The sequence below is a fragment of the Ranitomeya variabilis genome, chromosome 5, assembly GCF_051348905.1.
Source record: "Ranitomeya variabilis isolate aRanVar5 chromosome 5, aRanVar5.hap1, whole genome shotgun sequence".
NCBI lineage: Eukaryota > Metazoa > Chordata > Amphibia > Anura > Dendrobatidae > Ranitomeya > Ranitomeya variabilis.
Genome location: NC_135236.1, coordinates 153,994,690 through 154,014,293, shown reverse-complemented (window position 1 = coordinate 154,014,293; position 19,604 = coordinate 153,994,690). Strand labels below are relative to the sequence as shown.

The window sequence follows — 19,604 nt, the reverse complement described above, 5'->3', positions numbered from 1 at the left end:
CCAGTGTGGATTTTGATAGGGTTTTTGTTGACCATATAAGTTACCTTTCTTTATTCTGCTATCAGTAAGCGGGCCTCTCTGTGCTAAACCTGGTTCATTTCTGTGTTTGTCATTTCCTCTTACCTCACCGTCATTATTTGTGGGGGGCTTCTATCCAGCTTTGGGGTCCCCTTCTCTGGAGGCAAGAAAGGTCTTTGTTTTCCTCTACTAGGGGTAGCTAGATTCTCCGGCTGGCGCGTGTCATCTAGAATCAACGTAGGAATGATCCCCGGCTACTTCTAGTGTTGGCGTTAGGAGTAGATATATGGTCAACCCAGTTACCACTGCCCTATGAGCTGGATTTTTGTATTCTGCAGACTTCCACGTTCCTCTGAGACCCTCGCCATTGGGGTCATAACACATACCACATAGAATTATCACCAAAAAGGTCTATCTTCATCTTATCAGACCAAAGAATCTTATTTGTCATAGTCTGGGAGTTCTTCATGTGTTTTTTTGCAAACTTTATGTGGCCTTTCATATGTCTTGCACTGAGGAGAGGCTTCCATTGGGCCACTCTGCCATAAATGCCCAACCTTTGGAGGGCTGCAGTGATAATTGACTTTATGGAACTTTCTCCCATATCCCTACTGCATCTCTGGAGCTCAGCCACAGTGATCTTGGGGTTCTTCTTTACCTCACCAATGTTCTTCTCCCACAATTTCTCAGTTTGGCTGGATGGCCAGGTCTAGGAAGACTTCTGGTGGTCCCAAACTTCTTTCATTTAAGGGTTATGGAGGCCACTGTGCTAGTATGAACCTTGAGTACTGCAGAAATTATTTTGTAGCCTTGACCAGATCTGTGCCTTGCCACAATTCTGTCTTTGAGCTCCATATCCAGTTCCTTTAACCTCATGATTCTCATTTGGTCTGACATGCACTGTGAGCTAACGAGATAAAAAAGTGGCTGACAGCACTCACTCATTTGGGCGCTCGTTCCATATCCAGGGAACCCTCCTGGGTAAAGCTTCAGTATTATCTCAAAAGAACAGCGCTCCACCGGGTGTATCAATCCAAAGCAGTCTTTATTTAGCCATATAGTATCAGCAACGTTTCGACCATGTGCTGGTCTTTTTCATGCACTGTGAGCTGTGATGTCTTATATAGACCGGTGTGTGCCTTTCCAAATTAAGTCCAATCAGTTTAATTAAACACATCTGGACTCCAAAGAAGGAGTAGAACCATCTCAAGTAGGATCACAAGGAAATTGCCAGCATGTGACTTAAATGTGAGTGTCTGAGCAAAGGGTCTGAATACTTATGACCATGTGATATTTCAGTTTTTCTTTTTTACTAAACTTGCAAAAATTTCTACATTTTTGATTTTACCCAGTCAAGATGGGGTGCAGAGTGCACATTAATGAGAAATGAATGAACTTTTTTGAATTTACCAAATGGCTGCAATGAAACAAAGAGTGAAAAAATTAAAGGGGTCTGAATACTTTCCGTACCCACTGTGTATGTGTGTATGCTGTATGTAACTATACGAGGGGGTACACAAAAAGACCTCCAGTTATTTTCTGTAGGCAAGTGGGTTGACAGTGATGCCCTCTACCGCCAGGTACATTTACTAGACACTCTCCCTGCTCAGTTTGAAAAGTAGCATTCATGAGAAACCATTGCAGCAGACAGAGTAATTGTTTTCTTAAGCCCCTCCCAATGCTCTCTTGCGTTTTTATGATGGCAGAGTTTAAGGAACAATGCGCCAACATTAAATACTCTTTCCTGTTAAAGAAAAAAGCTGCAGAAATAGTTTCTTATGGGAAGGAAACTCTAAGCCATGCAAGAAATGACGTGTGAAAACCACAAAAGGAGGAAAAAAGAGGACAAAAACCTCCACTATTCTAGAGAAAACACCAAAAAAACAGGTAAAGATGCTTACTTGTCTAGGCCTCAAATCAAATGCACTGTCATGGTTCAACGGGCCCGAGTAAAGATGGTGACTACACAGGTGCGGTAATACGAAATGAGACAGCCAGCCTTGTCAAGAAATGACAAGTGATTTGCCTGGTTCAGAAATGGTCAAATGTAACTTAAAAGTGAACCCCGTTCAGGTCACCCCTCGAAGTCCAGAACAGATGAAAATGTCCAAAAAGTGCCCGATTTCATCATGATCAATCATTGCAAAACAATCAACGAATTGGAGGAAATAACTGGAATTTCCTGGAGTTTATGTCAAAGAATCCTAACTGAGGATTTGAGCATGAGATGCCTGGCAAAGTATGTTCCAAGACTACTTTCCAATGACCAAAGGGAGCACCATCTGAAAGTGTGTCAGGATTGAAAGAACAGGCAAACCTCACCCTGATTTTTGGCAAATGTCACCACAGGAGATGAATCTTTGTGTTACACCTATGATCCTGAAAGAAAACAGCACTAAAGCCAGTGGAAGACACCTTCACCGCTCAGAGAAAAAACAAGGCAAGTGAACTCAAGTTTGAAGTCTATGATGGTTTGTTTTTTCGACATCAAAGGAGTCTTTCAGGTTGAATTTGTTCCTCAGGGCACCACAGTTAACCAACATTACTATTTGCAAGTGTTGAAGCGATTGCGTGAGGCAGTGAGAAAAAACGACTTAAATTGTGGCGATCGGGGGACTGGCTGCTTCATCATGGCTACATACTTGCCCACAGAGTGTTGAAAGTTAACCGTTTTTTTTATGAAAAATAGCATGACATCGGTTTCTCACCCCCTTACTCGCCCAACCTAGCCCCATGCGACTTCTTCTTGTTCCCTAGAATGAAGAAAAACCTAAAGTGAAAGTGTTTTCATAACGTAGAAGAGGTTATGAAAAAATAGCTGGCACTTACAGTAACAGCATTAGTTCAGAAGAATATAAAAAGTATTTTGAACAGTGGGAAATCCGTTGGGACAAGTGCATATCATCTAATGGACAGTATTTTGAAGGGGATTAATGCTTTCATATAATGGGAAAAATAAGTATTCGATACACTGCCAATTTTGCAGGTTTTCCCACCTACAAAGAATGGAGAGGTATGTAATTTTTATCTTAGGTACACTTCAACTGTGAGTGATATAATCTTAAAAAAACCCCCAGAAAATCATAATAATTAATTTGCATTTTATTACACGAAATACGTGTTTGATACAGTAGAAAAAACCTTAATATTTGGTACAGAAACCTTTATTTGCAATTACAGAGGTCAGATATTTCCTGTAGTTATTGACCAAGTTTGTACACACTGCAGCAGGGATTTTGGCCTGCTCCTCCATACAGATCTTCTCCAGATCTTTCAAGTTCCTGGGTTGTCACTGGGCAACATTGAGTTTCAGCTCCCTCCAAAGATTTTCTATTTGGTTCAGGCCTGGAGACTGGCTAGGACACTCTAAGGGTATGTTTCCACGGTAAGTAAACGCTGCTTGTTTGACGCTGCAGCGTCAAACAAGCAGCGTCCAGATGTTCCAGCATAGTGGAGGGGATTTTATGAAATCCCGTCTCCACTATGCGTGGAAACCCGCACGCGGCGGCCCTGCGACTCCGGACATGCTGCGCGTCTTTTCAGATCGCAGCATGTCCGTACACCTTGCGGGGACGCAGCGTCCCCGCAAGGCATATCACAGGGCCCTATGGCGAGGGGTGCGATGATCCCGGATGTGTACTGTACACATCCGGCACCATCGCGTCCCATTAAGGGGGCGGGGCTTAGCGCCGAGCGGCTTCGCCGCTGCGGCGATACCGCCGCCCATCCGTAACGTGGAAACATACCCTAAGACCTTGAAATGCTTCTTACGGAGCCACTCGTTAGTTGCCCTGGCTGTGTGTTTTGGGTTATTGCATGCTGTTAAACCCAGCCACAACCCGTCTTCAATGCTGTTACTGAGGGAATTATGTTATTGGCCAAAATCTCGCGATACATGACCCCATCCATCCTCCCTTCAATGCGGTGCAGTTGTCATGTACCCATTGCAAAAAGCCCCCCAGAAGTATGATGTTTCCCCCACCATGATTCACAATTAGGACTGTGTTCTTGAGGTTGCACTCATCCTTCAAACACGGCGAGTGAAGTTGCTACCAACAATTTTTATTTTGGTCTCATCTGACCACACAGCCTTCTCCCATGCCTCCTCCAGATGGTCATTGTCAAACTTCAAATGAGCCTGGACATGTGCTGGCATGAGCAGAAGGACTTTGCGTTATATGCATAATTTTAATACATAACTGCGTAGTGCTAATGGTAATATTTGAGACTGTGGTCCCAGCTCCCTTCAGGTCATTGACCAGGTCAACTTGTGTAGGTCTGGGCTGATCCGTGACCTTTCTCAGAATCACCCTTACCCCACAAGGCAAGATCTTGCATGGACCTCCAGATCAAAGAAGATTGACAGTCATCTTGTGTTTCTTCCATTTTCTAATATTTGTCCCAACATGTATTGCCTTCTCACCAAGCTGCTTGTCTATTGTCCTGGAGCAAATCCCAGCCTTGTGCAGGTCTTCAATTTTCTCCCTGGTGACAGCTCCTTGGTCTTGGCCATGGTGGAGAGATTGGAGTTTGATTGAGTGTGTGGACAGGTGTCTTTTTTACAGGTAACAAGTTCAAACAGGTGCAATTAATACAGGTAATGAGTGCAGAGTAGGAGGGGGCTTCTAAAAGAAAAAAAAAGAAAAACATATCTGTGAGAGTCCGAATTCTTATTGTTTTGCAGGTGATCAAATACCGTACTTATTTCATGCAATAAAATGCAACTGAAATATTTGAAAAAAAAAAGTAATTTTTTGTTTTGATAAACATTACAGACCTCTCCATTCTTTGTATGTGGGAAAACTTGCAAAATCAGCAGTGTATCAAATACTTATTTTCCCCACTGTATATATTTGTACATATAAAATTTACATTGTGTGAAGAGCAAATGTAACTACTGCACTGCCATCAGGTTTACCACACATTACATACAAAGGAGATGTCCATGGAGATGGTATGATGGTGTTTTTTTTCATGCATTATGTTTTGACAATCCAGCACAGTGGGTAGCACTTTAAGCACATTTTATAAGTGGTCATAAACTTGTAAATAACTCATGAAAGAATAAAGTTACATTAAAACCAAGCACACCATTGTTTTTCTTGTCAAATTCTCAATAAGTTTGATGTGTCACATGACCCTCTACCCATTGAAAAAAATAAAATTGGATCCAAAGTGGCCGACTTCAAAATGGCCACCATGGTCACCACCCATCTCGAAAAGTATCCCCCCTCCCATATACTAATGTGCCACAAATAGGAAGCTGATATCACCAACCATTCCCATTTTATTTAGGTGTACCAATATAAATGGCCAAAAGGGAGAGACACCGAGCGCACTACTATAGCGTGAAATAAATCCAACTCGGGGTGCAAAAAGTGGCAAACATGATACAGCAATACAAGGGAAAAGATACCACTATAATAATGAACACCACAAAAATATATAACATACAATATACCAAATATAAAGAACAATAGGGCTTCGTCAGGGAAGAGGGCGATATGAGTGGGGCCGCTGTATTGAATTTACCTTTTGGCTCCCTCTAGTGGCTACTAGTGATTTTACTCTGGGTATGTCTATCATCCCTTGTATGCTCACCTGGGTCGTTAGGTCAGGGGTGTTGCTATATAAGCTCCCTGGACCTTCAGTTCAATGCCTGGCAACGTTGATATCAGAGCTAATCTGTAGTGCTCTTGTCTACTGATCCTGGTTCCTGCGTGATTAAGCTAAGTCCGCTTTCTTGCTTTTTGCTATTTGTTTTTGTTTGCATTTTTGTCCAGCTTGTTCATTATCTGTATCCTTTCCTTGCTGGAAGCTCTAGGGAGGCTGGAGTTCTCCCCCCGGGCCGTTAGACGGTTCGGGGGTTCTTGAATCTCCAGTGTGGAATTTTGTTAGGGTTTTTGTTGACCATATAAGATATCTTACTACATTCTGCTATTAGTAAGCGGGCCTCTCTTTGCTAAACCTAGTTCATCTCTGTGTTTGTCATTTCCTCTTACCTCACCGTTATTATTTGTGGGGGGCTTGTATCCTACTTTTGGGGTCTATTCTCTGGAGGCAAGAGAGGTCTTTGTTTTCCTCTTCTATGGGTAGTTAGTCCTCCGGCTGGCGCGAGACATCTAGCGACCAACGTAGGCATGTTCCCCGGCTACTTCTAGTGTTGGCGTTAGGAGTAGATATATGGTCAACCCAGTTACCACTGCCCTATGAGCTGGATTTTTGTACTTCGCAGACTTGCTGATATCTCTGAGACCCTCGCCATTGGGGTCATAACAGTTTGCCAGGCCTGTATTAAATGTTAAATGCATTGCAGAAGCGGGATTATAAGAAAGAAAGTTCTGAGTTTTTTTTTCTCTCTCTCGTTTTTTTTTCTTTTCCCCTTTAACTCTGAGTGGCTTGTGTTTGCTGCAGACATGAATGTCCAGACCTTGATTACAAGTGTGGACCAGCTTGCTGCTCGTGTGCAGGGCATACAAGATTATGTTATCAGAAATCCTATGTCAGAACCTAAGATACCGATTCCTGAACCATTTTCCGGAGACCGATTTAAATTTAGAAATTTCAGGAATAATTGTAAATTGTTTTTGTCCCTGAGACCCTGTTCATCTGGAGACTCCGCTCAGCAAGTAAAAATTGTTATTTCTTTTTTACGGGGCGACCCTCAGGATTGGGCCTTCTCGCTGGCGCCAGGAGATCCGGCATTGGCTGACATTGATGCGTTTTTTCTGGCGCTCGGTTTGCTTTATGAGGAACCCAATCTTGAGATTCAGGCAGAAAAAGCCTTGCTGGCGATGTCTCAGGGACAGGACGAGGCCGAAGTGTATTGCCAAAAATTTCGGAAATGGTCCGTGCTGACCCAGTGGAACGAGTGTGCATTGGCTGCAAATTTTAGAAATGGCCTTTCTGAAGCCATTAAGAATGTGATGGTGGGTTTTCCCATTCCCACAGGTCTGAATGATTCTATGGCCCTGGCTATTCAAATCGACCGGCGGTTGCGGGAGCGCAAAACCGCAAATCCTCTCATGGTGTTGTCTGAACAGGCACCTGATTTAATGCAATGTGATAGAATCCTGACTAGAAATGAGCGGAAAATTCATAGACGCCAGAATGGCTTGTGTTACTACTGTGGTGATTCTACACATGTTATCTCAGCATGCTCTAAACGTCTTACTAAGGTTGTTAGTCCGGTCGCCATTGGTAATTTGCAACCTAAATTTATTCTATCTGTAACTTTGATTTGCTCACTGTCATCGTATCCTGTCATGGCGTTTGTGGACTCAGGTGCTGCCCTGAGCCTTATGGATCTGTCATTTGCCAAGCGCTGCGGATTTGTGCTTGAGCCATTGGAAAATCCTATCCCTCTTAGGGGTATTGACTCTACGCCATTGGCAAAAAATAAACCGCAGTTTTGGACACAGGTTACCATGTGCATGACTCCCGAACATCGGGAGGTAATACGTTTTCTTGTTCTACATAAAATGCATGATTTGGTTGTTTTGGGTTTGCCATGGTTACAGACCCATAATCCAGTCTTGGACTGGAAGGCTATGTCAGTGTCAAGCTGGGGCTGCCATGGAATTCACGGAGATTCCCTGCCCTTGTCTATTGCATCTTCTACGCCTTCGGAAGTTCCGGCGTATTTGTCTGATTATCAGGATGTCTTCAGCGAGTCTAAGTCCAGTGCACTGCCTCCTCATAGGAAATGTGACTGTGCAATAGATTTGATTCCTGGCAGTAAGTTTCCTAAGGGGAGACTGTTTAATCTGTCGGTACCTGAACATACCGCGATGCGTTCATATATCAAGGAGTCTCTTGAGAAGGGGCATATCCGTCCTTCTTCTTCCCCTCTTGGTGCGGGATTCTTTTTTGTGGCCAAAAAGGACGGATCTTTGAGGCCTTGTATTGACTATCGGCTTTTAAATAAGATCACTGTCAAATTTCAGTATCCTTTGCCGCTGTTGTCAGATTTGTTTGCCCGGATTAAAGGTGCCAAGTGGTTCACCAAGATAGACCTTCGTGGTGCGTACAACCTTGTGCGCATTAGGCAGGGCGATGAATGGAAAACCGCATTCAATACGCCCGAAGGTCATTTTGAGTACTTGGTGATGCCATTTGGGCTCTCTAATGCACCTTCAGTTTTTCAGTCCTTCATGCATGACATTTTCCGGAAGTATCTGGATAAATTTTTGATTGTTTATCTGGATGATATTCTGGTTTTTTCTGATGATTGGGACTCGCATGTGGAGCAGGTCAGGATGGTTTTTGAGATTCTGCGTGAAAATTCTTTGTTTGTAAAAGGCTCAAAGTGTCTCTTTGGTGTACAGAAGGTTCCCTTTTTGGGGTTCATTTTTTCCCCTTCTGCTGTGGAGATGGATCCAGTCAAGGTCCGAGCTATTCATGATTGGACTCAACCCTCGTCAGTTAAGAGTCTTCAGAAGTTCTTGGGTTTTGCTAACTTCTACCGTCGTTTTATCGCAAATTTCTCTAGCGTTGTTAAACCGCTGACGGATATGACCAAGAAAGGCTCTGATGTAGCTAACTGGGCTCCTGCTGCCGTGGAGGCTTTCCAGGAGTTGAAACGCCGGTTTACTTCGGCGCCTGTTTTGTGCCAGCCTGACGTCTCACTTCCCTTTCAGGTTGAGGTGGATGCTTCGGAGATTGGGGCAGGGGCCGTTTTGTCGCAGAGAGGCCCTGGTTGCTCTACTATGAGACCTTGTGCCTTTTTCTCTAGGAAGTTTTCGCCGGCAGAGCGAAATTATGATGTGGGCAATCGGGAGTTGTTGGCCATGAAGTGGGCATTTGAGGAGTGGCGTCATTGGCTCGAGGGTGCTAAGCATCGTGTGGTGGTCTTGACTGATCACAAAAATTTGATGTATCTCGAGTCTGCTAAACGCCTGAATCCTAGACAGGCCCGCTGGTCATTGTTTTTCTCCCGTTTTGACTTTGTGGTCTCGTATTTACCAGGTTCTAAGAATGTGAAGGCCGATGCTCTGTCTAGGAGCTTTGTGCCTGATGCTCCTGGAGTCGCTGAACCTGAGGGTATTCTTAAGGAAGGAGTTATCTTGTCAGCTATTTCTCCAGATCTGCGACGTGTGTTGCAGAGATTTCAGGCTGGTAGGCCTGACTCTTGTCCACCTGACAGATTGTTTGTGCCTGCTAAATGGACCAGCAGAGTCATTTCCGAGGTTCATTCCTCAGTGTTGGCAGGGCACCCGGGAATTTTTGGCACCAGAGATCTGGTGGCCAGGTCCTTTTGGTGGCCTTCCTTGTCAAGGGATGTGCGGTCATTTGTTCAGTCCTGTGGTACTTGTGCTCGAGCTAAGCCTTGCTGTTCTCGTGCCAGCGGGTTGCTCTTGCCCTTGCCTGTCCCGAAGAGACCTTGGACACACATCTCTATGGATTTCATTTCGGATCTTCCGGTGTCTAAGGGCATGTCTGTCATCTGGGTGATATGTGATCGTTTCTCCAAGATGGTCCATCTGGTTCCTTTGCCTAAGCTGCCTTCCTCTTCTGATCTGGTTCCTGTGTTCTTCCAGAACGTGGTTCGTTTGCACGGCATTCCTGAGAATATTGTGTCGGACAGAGGATCCCAGTTTGTTTCCAGGTTCTGGCGATCCTTTTGTGGTAGGATGGGCATTCATTTGTCGTTTTCCTCCGCTTTTCATCCACAGACTAACGGACAAACGGAACGAACTAATCAGACTCTGGAGGCGTATTTGAGGTGTTTTGTCTCTTCTGATCAGGATGATTGGGTGACCTTCTTGCCGTTGGCTGAATTTGCCCTTAATAATCGGGCTAGTTCTGCCACCTTGGTTTCGCCATTTTTCTGCAACACCGGTTTCCATCCTCGTTTTTCCTCGGGACATGTGGAGCCTTCTGACTGTCCTGGAGTGGATTCTGTGGTGGATAGGTTGCAGCGAATCTGGAATCATGTGGTGGACAACTTGAAGTTGTCACAGGAGAAGGCTCAGCGTTTTGCCAACCGCCGCCGCGGTGTGGGTCCCCGACTTCGTGTTGGGGATTTGGTATGGCTGTCTTCTCGATTTGTTCCTATGAAGGTCTCCCTCCCAAATTTAAGCCTCGATTCATTGGTCCTTACAGGATATAAATAGTAAGAAACTAAAAAATGACAGTGTTGGCCCCCTTAAAAATAGTCTGGGTGAAATGGTGGATGAGGATGAGGAAAAAGCCAATCTGCTAAATGACTTTTTTTCATCAGTATTTACAAAAGAAAATTCCATGGCAGCCAATATGACTAGTGATAAAAATTCCCCATTAAATGTCACCTGCTTAACCCAGCAGGAAGTACAGCGGCGTCTAAAAATCACTAAAATTGACAAATCTCCGGGCCCGGATGGGATACACCCCCGAGTACTGCAGGAACTAAGTACAGTCATTGATAGACCATTATTTTTAATCTTTAAAGAGTCCATAATAACAGGGTCTGTACCACAGGACTGGCGTATAGCAAATGTGGTGCCAATATTCAAAAAAGGGGCAAAAACTGAACTCGGTAATTATAGGCCAGTAAGTTTAACCTCTACTGTGGGTAAAATCCTGGAGGGCATTCTAAGGGATGCTATACTGGAGTATCTGAAGAGGAATAACCTCATGACCCAGTATCAGCACGGGTTTACTAGGGACCGCTCATGTCAGACTAATTTGATCAGCTTCTATGAAGAGGTAAGTTCCGGACTGGACCAAGGGAACCCAGTGGACGTAGTGTATATGGACTTTTCCAAAGCTTTTGATACGGTGCCACACAAAAGGTTGATACATAAAATGAGAGTAATGGGGATAGGGGAAAATATGTGTAAGTGGGTTGAGAGCTGGCTCAGGGATAGGAAACAAAGGGTGGTTATTAATGGAGCACACTCGGACTGGGTCGCGGTTAGCAGTGGGGTACCACAGGGGTCAGTATTGGGCCCTCTTCTTTTTAACATATTTATTAATGACCTTGTAGGGGGCATTCAGAGTAGAATTTCAATATTTGCAGATGACACTAAACTCTGTAGGGTAATCAATACAGGGGAGGACAATTTTATATTACAGGATGATTTATGTAAACTAGAAGCTTGGGCTGATAAATGGCAAATGAGCTTTAATGGGGATAAATGTAAGGTCATGCACTTGGGTAGAAGTAATAAGATGTATAACTATGTGCTTAATTCTAAAACTCTGGGCAAAACCATCAATGAAAAGGACCTGGGTGTATGGGTGGATGACAGACTCATATTCAGTGGCCAGTGTCAGGCAGCTGCTACAAAGGCAAATAAAATAATGGGATGTATTAAAAGAGGCATAGATGCTCATGAGGAGAACATAATTTTACCTCTATACAAGTCACTAGTTCGACCACACTTAGAATACTGTGCACAGTTCTGGTCTCCGGTGTATAAGAAAGACATAGCTGAACTAGAGCGGGTGCAGAGAAGAGCGACCAAGGTTATTAGAGGACTGGGGGGTCTGCAATACCAAGATAGGTTATTACACTTGGGGCTATTTAGTTTGGAAAAACGAAGACTAAGGGGTGATCTTATTTTAATGTATAAATATATGAGGGGACAGTACAAAGACCTTTCTGATGATCTTTTTGATCATAGACCTGAGACAGGGACAAGGGGGCATCCTCTACGTCTGGAGGAAAGAAGGTTTAAGCATAATAACAGACGCGGATTCTTTACTGTAAGAGCAGTGAGACTATGGAACTCTCTGCCGTATGATGTTGTAATGAGTGATTCATTAATTAAATTTAAGAGGGGACTGGATACCTTTCTGGAAAAGTATAATATTACAGGGTATATACACTAGATTCCTTGATAAGGCGTTGATCCAGGGAACTAGTCTGATTGCCGTATGTGGAGTCGGGAAGGAATTTTTTTCCCCATGGTGGAGTTACTCTTTGCCACATGGGGTTTTTTTGCCTTCCTCTGGATCAACATGTTAGGGCATGTTAGGTTAGGCTATGGGTTGAACTAGATGGACTTAAAGTCTTCCTTCAACCTCAATAACTATGTAACTATATTGGAGATCCTTAATCCTGTGTCCTTTCGCCTGGATCTTCCGGTGTCGTTTGCCATTCACAACGTATTTCATAGGTCCTTGTTGCGGCGGTACGTTGTGCCTGTGGTTCCTTCTGCTGAGCCTCCTGCTCCGGTGTTGGTTGAGGGCGAGTTGGAGTACGTGGTGGAGAAGATCTTAGATTCTTGTCTCTCCAGGCGGAGGCTTCAGTACCTGGTCAAGTGGAAGGGCTATGGTCAGGAGGATAATTCCTGGGTGGTCGCCTCTGATGTGCATGCGGCCGATTTAGTTCGTGCCTTTCACGCCGCTCATCCTGATCGCCCTGGTGGTCTTGGTGAGGGTTCGGTGACCCCTCACTAAGGGGGGGGTACTGTTGTGAATTTACCTTTTGGCTCCCTCTAGTGGCTACTAGTGATTTTACTCTGGGTATGTCTATCATCCCTTGTATGCTCACCTGGGTCGTTAGGTCAGGGGTGTTGCTATATAAGCTCCCTGGACCTTCAGTTCAATGCCTGGCAACGTTGATATCAGAGCTAATCTGTAGTGCTCTTGTCTACTGATCCTGGTTCCTGCGTGATTAAGCTAAGTCCGCTTTCTTGCTTTTGCTATTTGTTTTTGTTTGCATTTTTGTCCAGCTTGTTCATTATCTGTATCCTTTCCTTGCTGGAAGCTCTAGGGAGGCTGGAGTTCTCCCCCCGGGCCGTTAGACGGTTCGGGGGTTCTTGAATCTCCAGTGTGGAATTTTGTTAGGGTTTTTGTTGACCATATAAGATATCTTACTACATTCTGCTATTAGTAAGCGGGCCTCTCTTTGCTAAACCTAGTTCATCTCTGTGTTTGTCATTTCCTCTTACCTCACCGTTATTATTTGTGGGGGGCTTGTATCCTACTTTTGGGGTCTATTCTCTGGAGGCAAGAGAGGTCTTTGTTTTCCTCTTCTATGGGTAGTTAGTCCTCCGGCTGGCGCGAGACATCTAGCGACCAACGTAGGCATGTTCCCCGGCTACTTCTAGTGTTGGCGTTAGGAGTAGATATATGGTCAACCCAGTTACCACTGCCCTATGAGCTGGATTTTTGTACTTCGCAGACTTGCTGATATCTCTGAGACCCTCGCCATTGGGGTCATAACAGGCCGCGTTCCTTGGTCAGTTCTGGCCTGCATATGGGGACTTTGTTCCCCGGCTAATTCTAGGTTTTGGGTAACTTACCTTTGGACCTTGGTGGACTTCTTATGTGCTATTCTATTCTACTGCATACTCATTGCGGTTAGGTTCCTGGGCAGACTTATTTCTAACTGCCAGAAATTTGTTTTGGGTAATGTATATGTGAAAAAATGCATTGTTCTCTCTAGCCCCATGAGCCAATGGGTATATATAGGATATTTTGCAGGCACTGTATTACATATTGAATTGTCATATGTTATCATATTAATGGACCAAGTTTTGATGTGATTCTGTTTTTAATTACAGTATGTTTTATATTTGTGTGGTGTGTTAATAAAAACCTTGTTCTTTATATTTGCTATATTGTATGTTATATATTCTCGTGGTGTGCATTATTATAGTGGTATCTTTTCCCTTTTTTTCCAATATGAATGGCCCAACCTGTTTATGCTAACCTTATTGTGATTCTAAGGGCTCGTGAAGATGACCATATAAATCTCATGAGTGTTATCCATGGTTTTGATGGATAGTACTAGTCCCCATGTTATTCTATGTGGGTGTGCACATGTTCTGATTTTTTCTTCTGACCAAGTGGGCTAAAGCGAAAAGTCACAGCATGCAAAAATTTGCCTCCAAGAAGCGGATAGTACTCGCCCATGCATTCATGTCTATGGGTCAGTGAAAAAAATCGGACAAGACTGGGATGACATGAAAGTGAAGTCCAATTTTCACGGAATGACAAAATGGAGAAGTTGGAGAAACTTTTTTTTTCTCACCACCTCCAAGAAAATTGTGTCACTCTGATCTTACTCTGATCATAGTGTGATTAGCATAGTCAGACCAATTATCTCGGATGGGGACAAAACAGTCATCTGCACCTAAACTAGTAATGATTAGAGACGAGAGGACCCATGGAAGTTCGGGTTTATCGGGTTCAATCGAACCTTACTCATAAGTTCGGTTCCGCTTCAGAACTGTACCTGAACATGAACCTGAACCTGAGCCCCATATAAATCAGTGAAGACCAACTAACTTTGGAGCTGGAATCTCTTTCTCCATCTCTCTCTCATCTCCGAACTCCCAAAATGTTAAATGGACTTCCAAGAGAATTCCATGTTCAGAGTTCAGCACCAGACATTAGGTGTTAGGTATGAACCCTGAACTTTATAGTTTGGGTTCGCTCATCTCAAGAAATTATATTAATAGGTGCGTTAATAGTTGGGTTTTTCCAGCATAGAGAGTGGACATGATGCTAAGACACGATATGGTAAATCACAGAAGTAATTGGAGCTTCTACTTCTAGGACTCTTAGGCCACATTTACACATTGAGTATTTTGTGAGTTTTTTACCTCAGTATTTTTTAGCCAAAACCACGAGTGGGTGATAAATACAGAAGTGGTGATGTGTTTCTATTATACAGGGTGGGCCATTTATATGGATAGACCTGGGTGGGCTATGTATATACACCTAAATAAAATGGGAATGGTTGGTGACATCAACTTCCTGCTTGTGGCACATTAGTATATGGGAGGTGGAAAACTTTTCAAGATGAGTGGTGACCATGGCGGCCATTTTGAAATCAGCCATTTTTGATCCAACTTTATAAATGGCCCACCCAGGTGTATCCATATAAATGGCCCACCCTGTACTTTTCCTCTGTCTGTCCCACTCCTGGTTTTAACTTAAAAATACTGAGGTGAAATACTGACCAAATATTGAATGCGTGAATGTGGCCTTAGGCTAATTTTCATAGTGTGAAAACAGTTTTTCAGCTCCCTATTCGCTTGTGGAAAACCCGATGCACCAGCAAAATGGAGAATTATCCCAACCTGGAGCTCTGTAAGTACTACAACTGAGCTCCACAAACTCTGTTAGGTAAAGGTAACTTCCTGTTGACTCTCCGTACTGTAACTTTCTAAAGAATTGACCTATTCAGGGCTGCGTCTGCTTTTTTTACAGTGCCTGTGTATGATGTCTGTATAAAATTATTTGAAGCATAACATCATTAAATCAACATTCTCCCATCATAAGAACATCGTTAAAAGCAACATAATTTACAGAATTGCATATTTTCAGTCATTATCGTGCAGCAAAAACAAAAACGTCTTCTCTTACTCCTCATGGCGTATAACCATACAAGAGCCCGCTATTTTTATTGCTTGATCTGTGCTGCCATCTAGTGACACTAGGGCAGAACTCCACGCATCCAGGAGTATAGATTGATAACATTGATGTGAGTAAGAGAAAAATTAGTTAAGAAAATGTAACGATATCATGAAGACTGTGTCCTCTGAGAATACAACTCTCTGTATTGTATTCTACATGTGAAATTTGTGTACAGTATATTTTGGCCTTGAGAAAATACTTCTCTCTTTCGTTAACTTATGTAACGTTTGATGGTTTTTAAGGTTCTATAAGATGAAGTTTAAATATGTTACTTTTGAGGACTGCGTCTTTGATGAATGCTACTTTGAGGATGTTACTTCAACAGGCACCATCTTTAAAAACTGCACTATAAAATCGTCATATTTCCATAACACAGGTAAGATAAACTAGCTCATTTAGTTAAAAGAAATCTCGGGTTTGGTTTGGATTTTGTTCCCCTTAATAATAAAGACTTTAATTTAAAAACTGCATTTTGTGTTACTTGTGTTATCTTTGTCTGATATTTAAATGTGTTTGGTGATCTGCATCATTTAAGTGTGACAAACAACTGTGTGTGTGTATATATATATATATATATATATATATATATATATATATATATATATATATATATATATATATATATATATATACTGTGTTCCAAATTATTATGCAAATAATATTTCCTCATATTTTCTCAAAATTACCTATCTGAATTAGCACGAAGGGAGAAATGGGGATTTCCAGCACATCCATCCAGTTTGAGTAAAATAATCAAAATTTATTTAGAACATTTTAAAAAACAACATTAAAAAGAAAGAGAGAGGAACTCTCTTTGCCTGACGCGTTTCTGGCGCACCACGGCGCCCTTAGTCATAGGAACTAATATGACATGAATACACAGGTTTATATATGACAAGGAACCAATCACAGACATAGCAATTAAATTTCATTGGAAAAAGCTGCAGCTAAATTCACATAACAAAACTTTACCTTATTTATCAAATGTCTTAGAAATACACTAACTTCTGTTCTAAATATCTGAATTAGCAGTCATTGTTCTTTTCCAGTCATCTACTATTCTAGTATAATTGCAATGTTTTGGAACAAACTGCCTATGAAAACAGTATCTTTTAAAAAAAATAAAATAAACACTCAAAATGCATGTTCCAAATTATTATGCACAGCAGAGTTTTCAACCTTTTTTTTATTTTGAACAAAAAATGGTCAATTGTGAAGTTATAAGCATTATCAGCTTATAACAAAATGAAATCAAACAGTTTTCAAGTGAAAACTTTATTCTAGGTGATGTTACATTTGCACATAGGACCCCTTGTTCGAAAGAAGCTTCTGAACTGTCTCGTCCATTGAATTTGTCAGTTTTTGGATGGTTTCTGCTTCAATTGTTTTGCATGTGGACAGAATACCCTCCCAGAGCTGTTGCTTAGATGTGAACTGCCTCCCGCCATCATCGACACTCCTTTTGATGATGCTCCAGAGGTTCTCAATGGGGTTGAGGTCAGGTGAAGATGGTGGCCACACCATAAGTTTGTCCTCTTTTATGCCCATAGCAGCCAGAGATGCAGATGTGTTTTTTGCAGCATGAGACGGTGCATTATCATGCATGAAAATGATCTTGCTGCGGAAAGCATGGTTCTTCCTCTTGAACCATGGCAGGAAGTGTTGTTTTAGAAACTCCACATAGATTATGGAGTTCATCTTTACCCCTTCAGGGATCATAAAGGGGCCAACAATCTCTCTCCCCATGATTCCAGCCCAAAACATTACTCCACCTCCTCCTTGTTGGAGCCTTAGCCGTGTTTTCATGGGGTGTCCATCAACCAGCCATCCTCCACTCCATCCATCTGGACCATCGAGCATTGCACGGCACTCATCGGTGAACAAAACAGTTTGGAAGTCAGTCTTCATGTATCGTTTGGCCCACTGGAGCCGTTTCTGCTTGTGTGCAGTGGATAGAGGTGGTCGACAGGATGGCTTACGCACAGCTGCAAACCTCTGAAGGACCCTGCATCTTGTTGTTCTGGGGACGTTGGAGGCACCAGCAGCTTCAAAAACTTGTCTGCTGCTATGACAAGGCATTTTTGCAGCTGCTCTTTTAACCTTACGCAATTGCCTGTTGGAAAGAGTCCTCAATTTTTCCTTATCAGCACGCACACGTGTGTTGTGAATTTACTTTTTGCTCCCTCTAGTGGTTACTAGTTTTTTGACTCTGGTTTTTCTGTCATTCCTTTTATCCGCACCTGGGTCGTTAGTTAAGGGTGTTGCTATTTAAGCTCCCTGGACCTTCAGTTCAATGCCTGGCAACGTAGTTATCAGAGCTAGTCTGCTGTGCTCTTGTCTACTGATCCTGGTTCCAGTTATATCAGCTAAGTCCGCTTTTTGCTTTTTGCTATTTTTGTTTTGGTTTTGTATTTTTGTCCAGCTTGTTCCAAATATATATCCTGACCTTTGCTGGAAGCTCTAGGGGGCTGGTGTTCTCCCCCCGGACCGTTAGACGGTTCGGGGGTTCTTGAATTTCCAGTGTGGATTTTGATAGGGTTTTTGTTGACCATATAAGTTACCTTTCTTTATTCTGCTATCAGTAAGCGGGCCTCTCTGTGCTAAACCTGGTTCATTTCTGTGTTTGTCATTTCCTCTTACCTCACCGTTATTATTTGTGGGGGGCTTCTATCCAGCTTTGGGGTCCCCTTCTCTGGAGGCAAGAAAGGTCTTTTGTTTTCCTCTACTAGGGGTAGCTAGATTCTCCGGCTGGAGCGTGTCATCTAGAATCAACGTAGGAATGATCCCCGGCTACTTCTAGTGTTGGCGTTAGGAGTAGATATATGGTCAACCCAGCTACCACTGCCCTATGAGCTGGATTTTTGTATTCTGCAGACTTCCACGTTCCTCTGAGACCCTCGCCATTGGGGTCATAACAGTTTGCCAGGCCAGTATTAAATGTTTAATGCATTGCAGAAGAGGGATTATAAGAAAGAAGATTCTGAGTTTTTTTTTTTTTTTTTTTTTTCCTTCTTCCCCTTTACCTCAGAGTGGCTATGCTTGCTGCAGACATGAATGTCCAGACCTTGATTACAAGTGTGGACCAGCTGGCTACTCGTGTGCAGGGCATACAAGACTATGTTATCAGTAATCCTAGGTCAGAACCTAAAATACCGATTCCTGAACTGTTTTCCGGAGACAGGTTTAAGTTTAGGAATTTTGTGAATAATTGTAAATTGTTTTTGTCCCTGAGACCCTGTTCATCTGGAGACTCTGCTCAGCAAGTAAAAATTGTTATTTCGTTCTTACGGGGCGACCCTCAGGATTGGGCTTTTTCGCTGGCGCCAGGAGATCCGGCATTGGCTGATATTAATGCGTTTTTTCTGGCGCTCGGTTTACTTTATGAGGAACCCAATCTTGAGATTCAGGCAGAAAAGGCCTTGCTGGCTATGTCTCAGGGGCAGGACGAGGCTGAAGTGTACTGCCAAAAATTTCGGAAATGGTCCGTGCTGACACATTGGAACGAGTGTGCACTGGCCGCTAATTTTAGAAATGGCCTTTCTGAAGCCATTAAGAATGTTATGGTGGGTTTTCCCATTCCCACAGGTCTGAATGATACTATGGCACTGGCTATTCAAATTGACCGGCGGTTGCGGGAGCGCAAAACCGCAAATTCCCTCATGGTGTTGTCTGAACAGACACCTAATTCGGTGCAATGTGATAGAATCCTGACTAGAAATGAGCGGAAAATTCATAGACGCCGGAATGGCTTGTGCTACTACTGTGGTGATTCTACACATATTATCTCAGCATGCTCTAAACGTATAGCTAAGGTTGTTAGTCCTGTCACCGTTGGTAATTTGCAACCTAAATTTATTCTGTCTGTAACTTTGATTTGCTCACTGTCGTCTTTTCCTGTCATGGCGTTTGTAGATTCAGGTGCTGCCCTGAGTCTTATGGATCTGTCATTTGCTAAGCACTGTGGTTTTACTCTTGAACCATTAGAAAATCCTATTCCTCTTAGGGGTATTGATGCTACGCCATTGGCAGCAAATAAACCGCAGTATTGGACACAGGTTACCATGTGCATGACTCCTGAACACCGCGAGGTGATACGTTTCCTGGTTTTACATAAAATGCATGATTTGGTTGTTTTAGGGCTGCCATGGTTACAGACCCATAATCCAGTCCTGGACTGGAAGGCTATGTCAGTCTCAAGTTGGGGCTGTCGTGGTATTCATGGGGATTCCCTG

The 19,604-nt window shown here is 43.0% G+C and overlaps 1 protein-coding gene across 2 annotated transcripts in view; it reads left to right on the top strand.

The window, feature by feature from the left end:
• Positions 1-19,604, top strand: part of SV2B (synaptic vesicle glycoprotein 2B) — a 263,857-nt gene that overhangs the window by 224,860 nt on the left and 19,393 nt on the right. For both annotated transcript variants that reach the window (XM_077263430.1, XM_077263429.1), the window contains exon 10: positions 15,615-15,748. In XM_077263430.1, the coding sequence (XP_077119545.1) occupies positions 15,615-15,748 (134 nt within the window). The remainder of the gene's footprint in view (positions 1-15,614; positions 15,749-19,604) is intronic.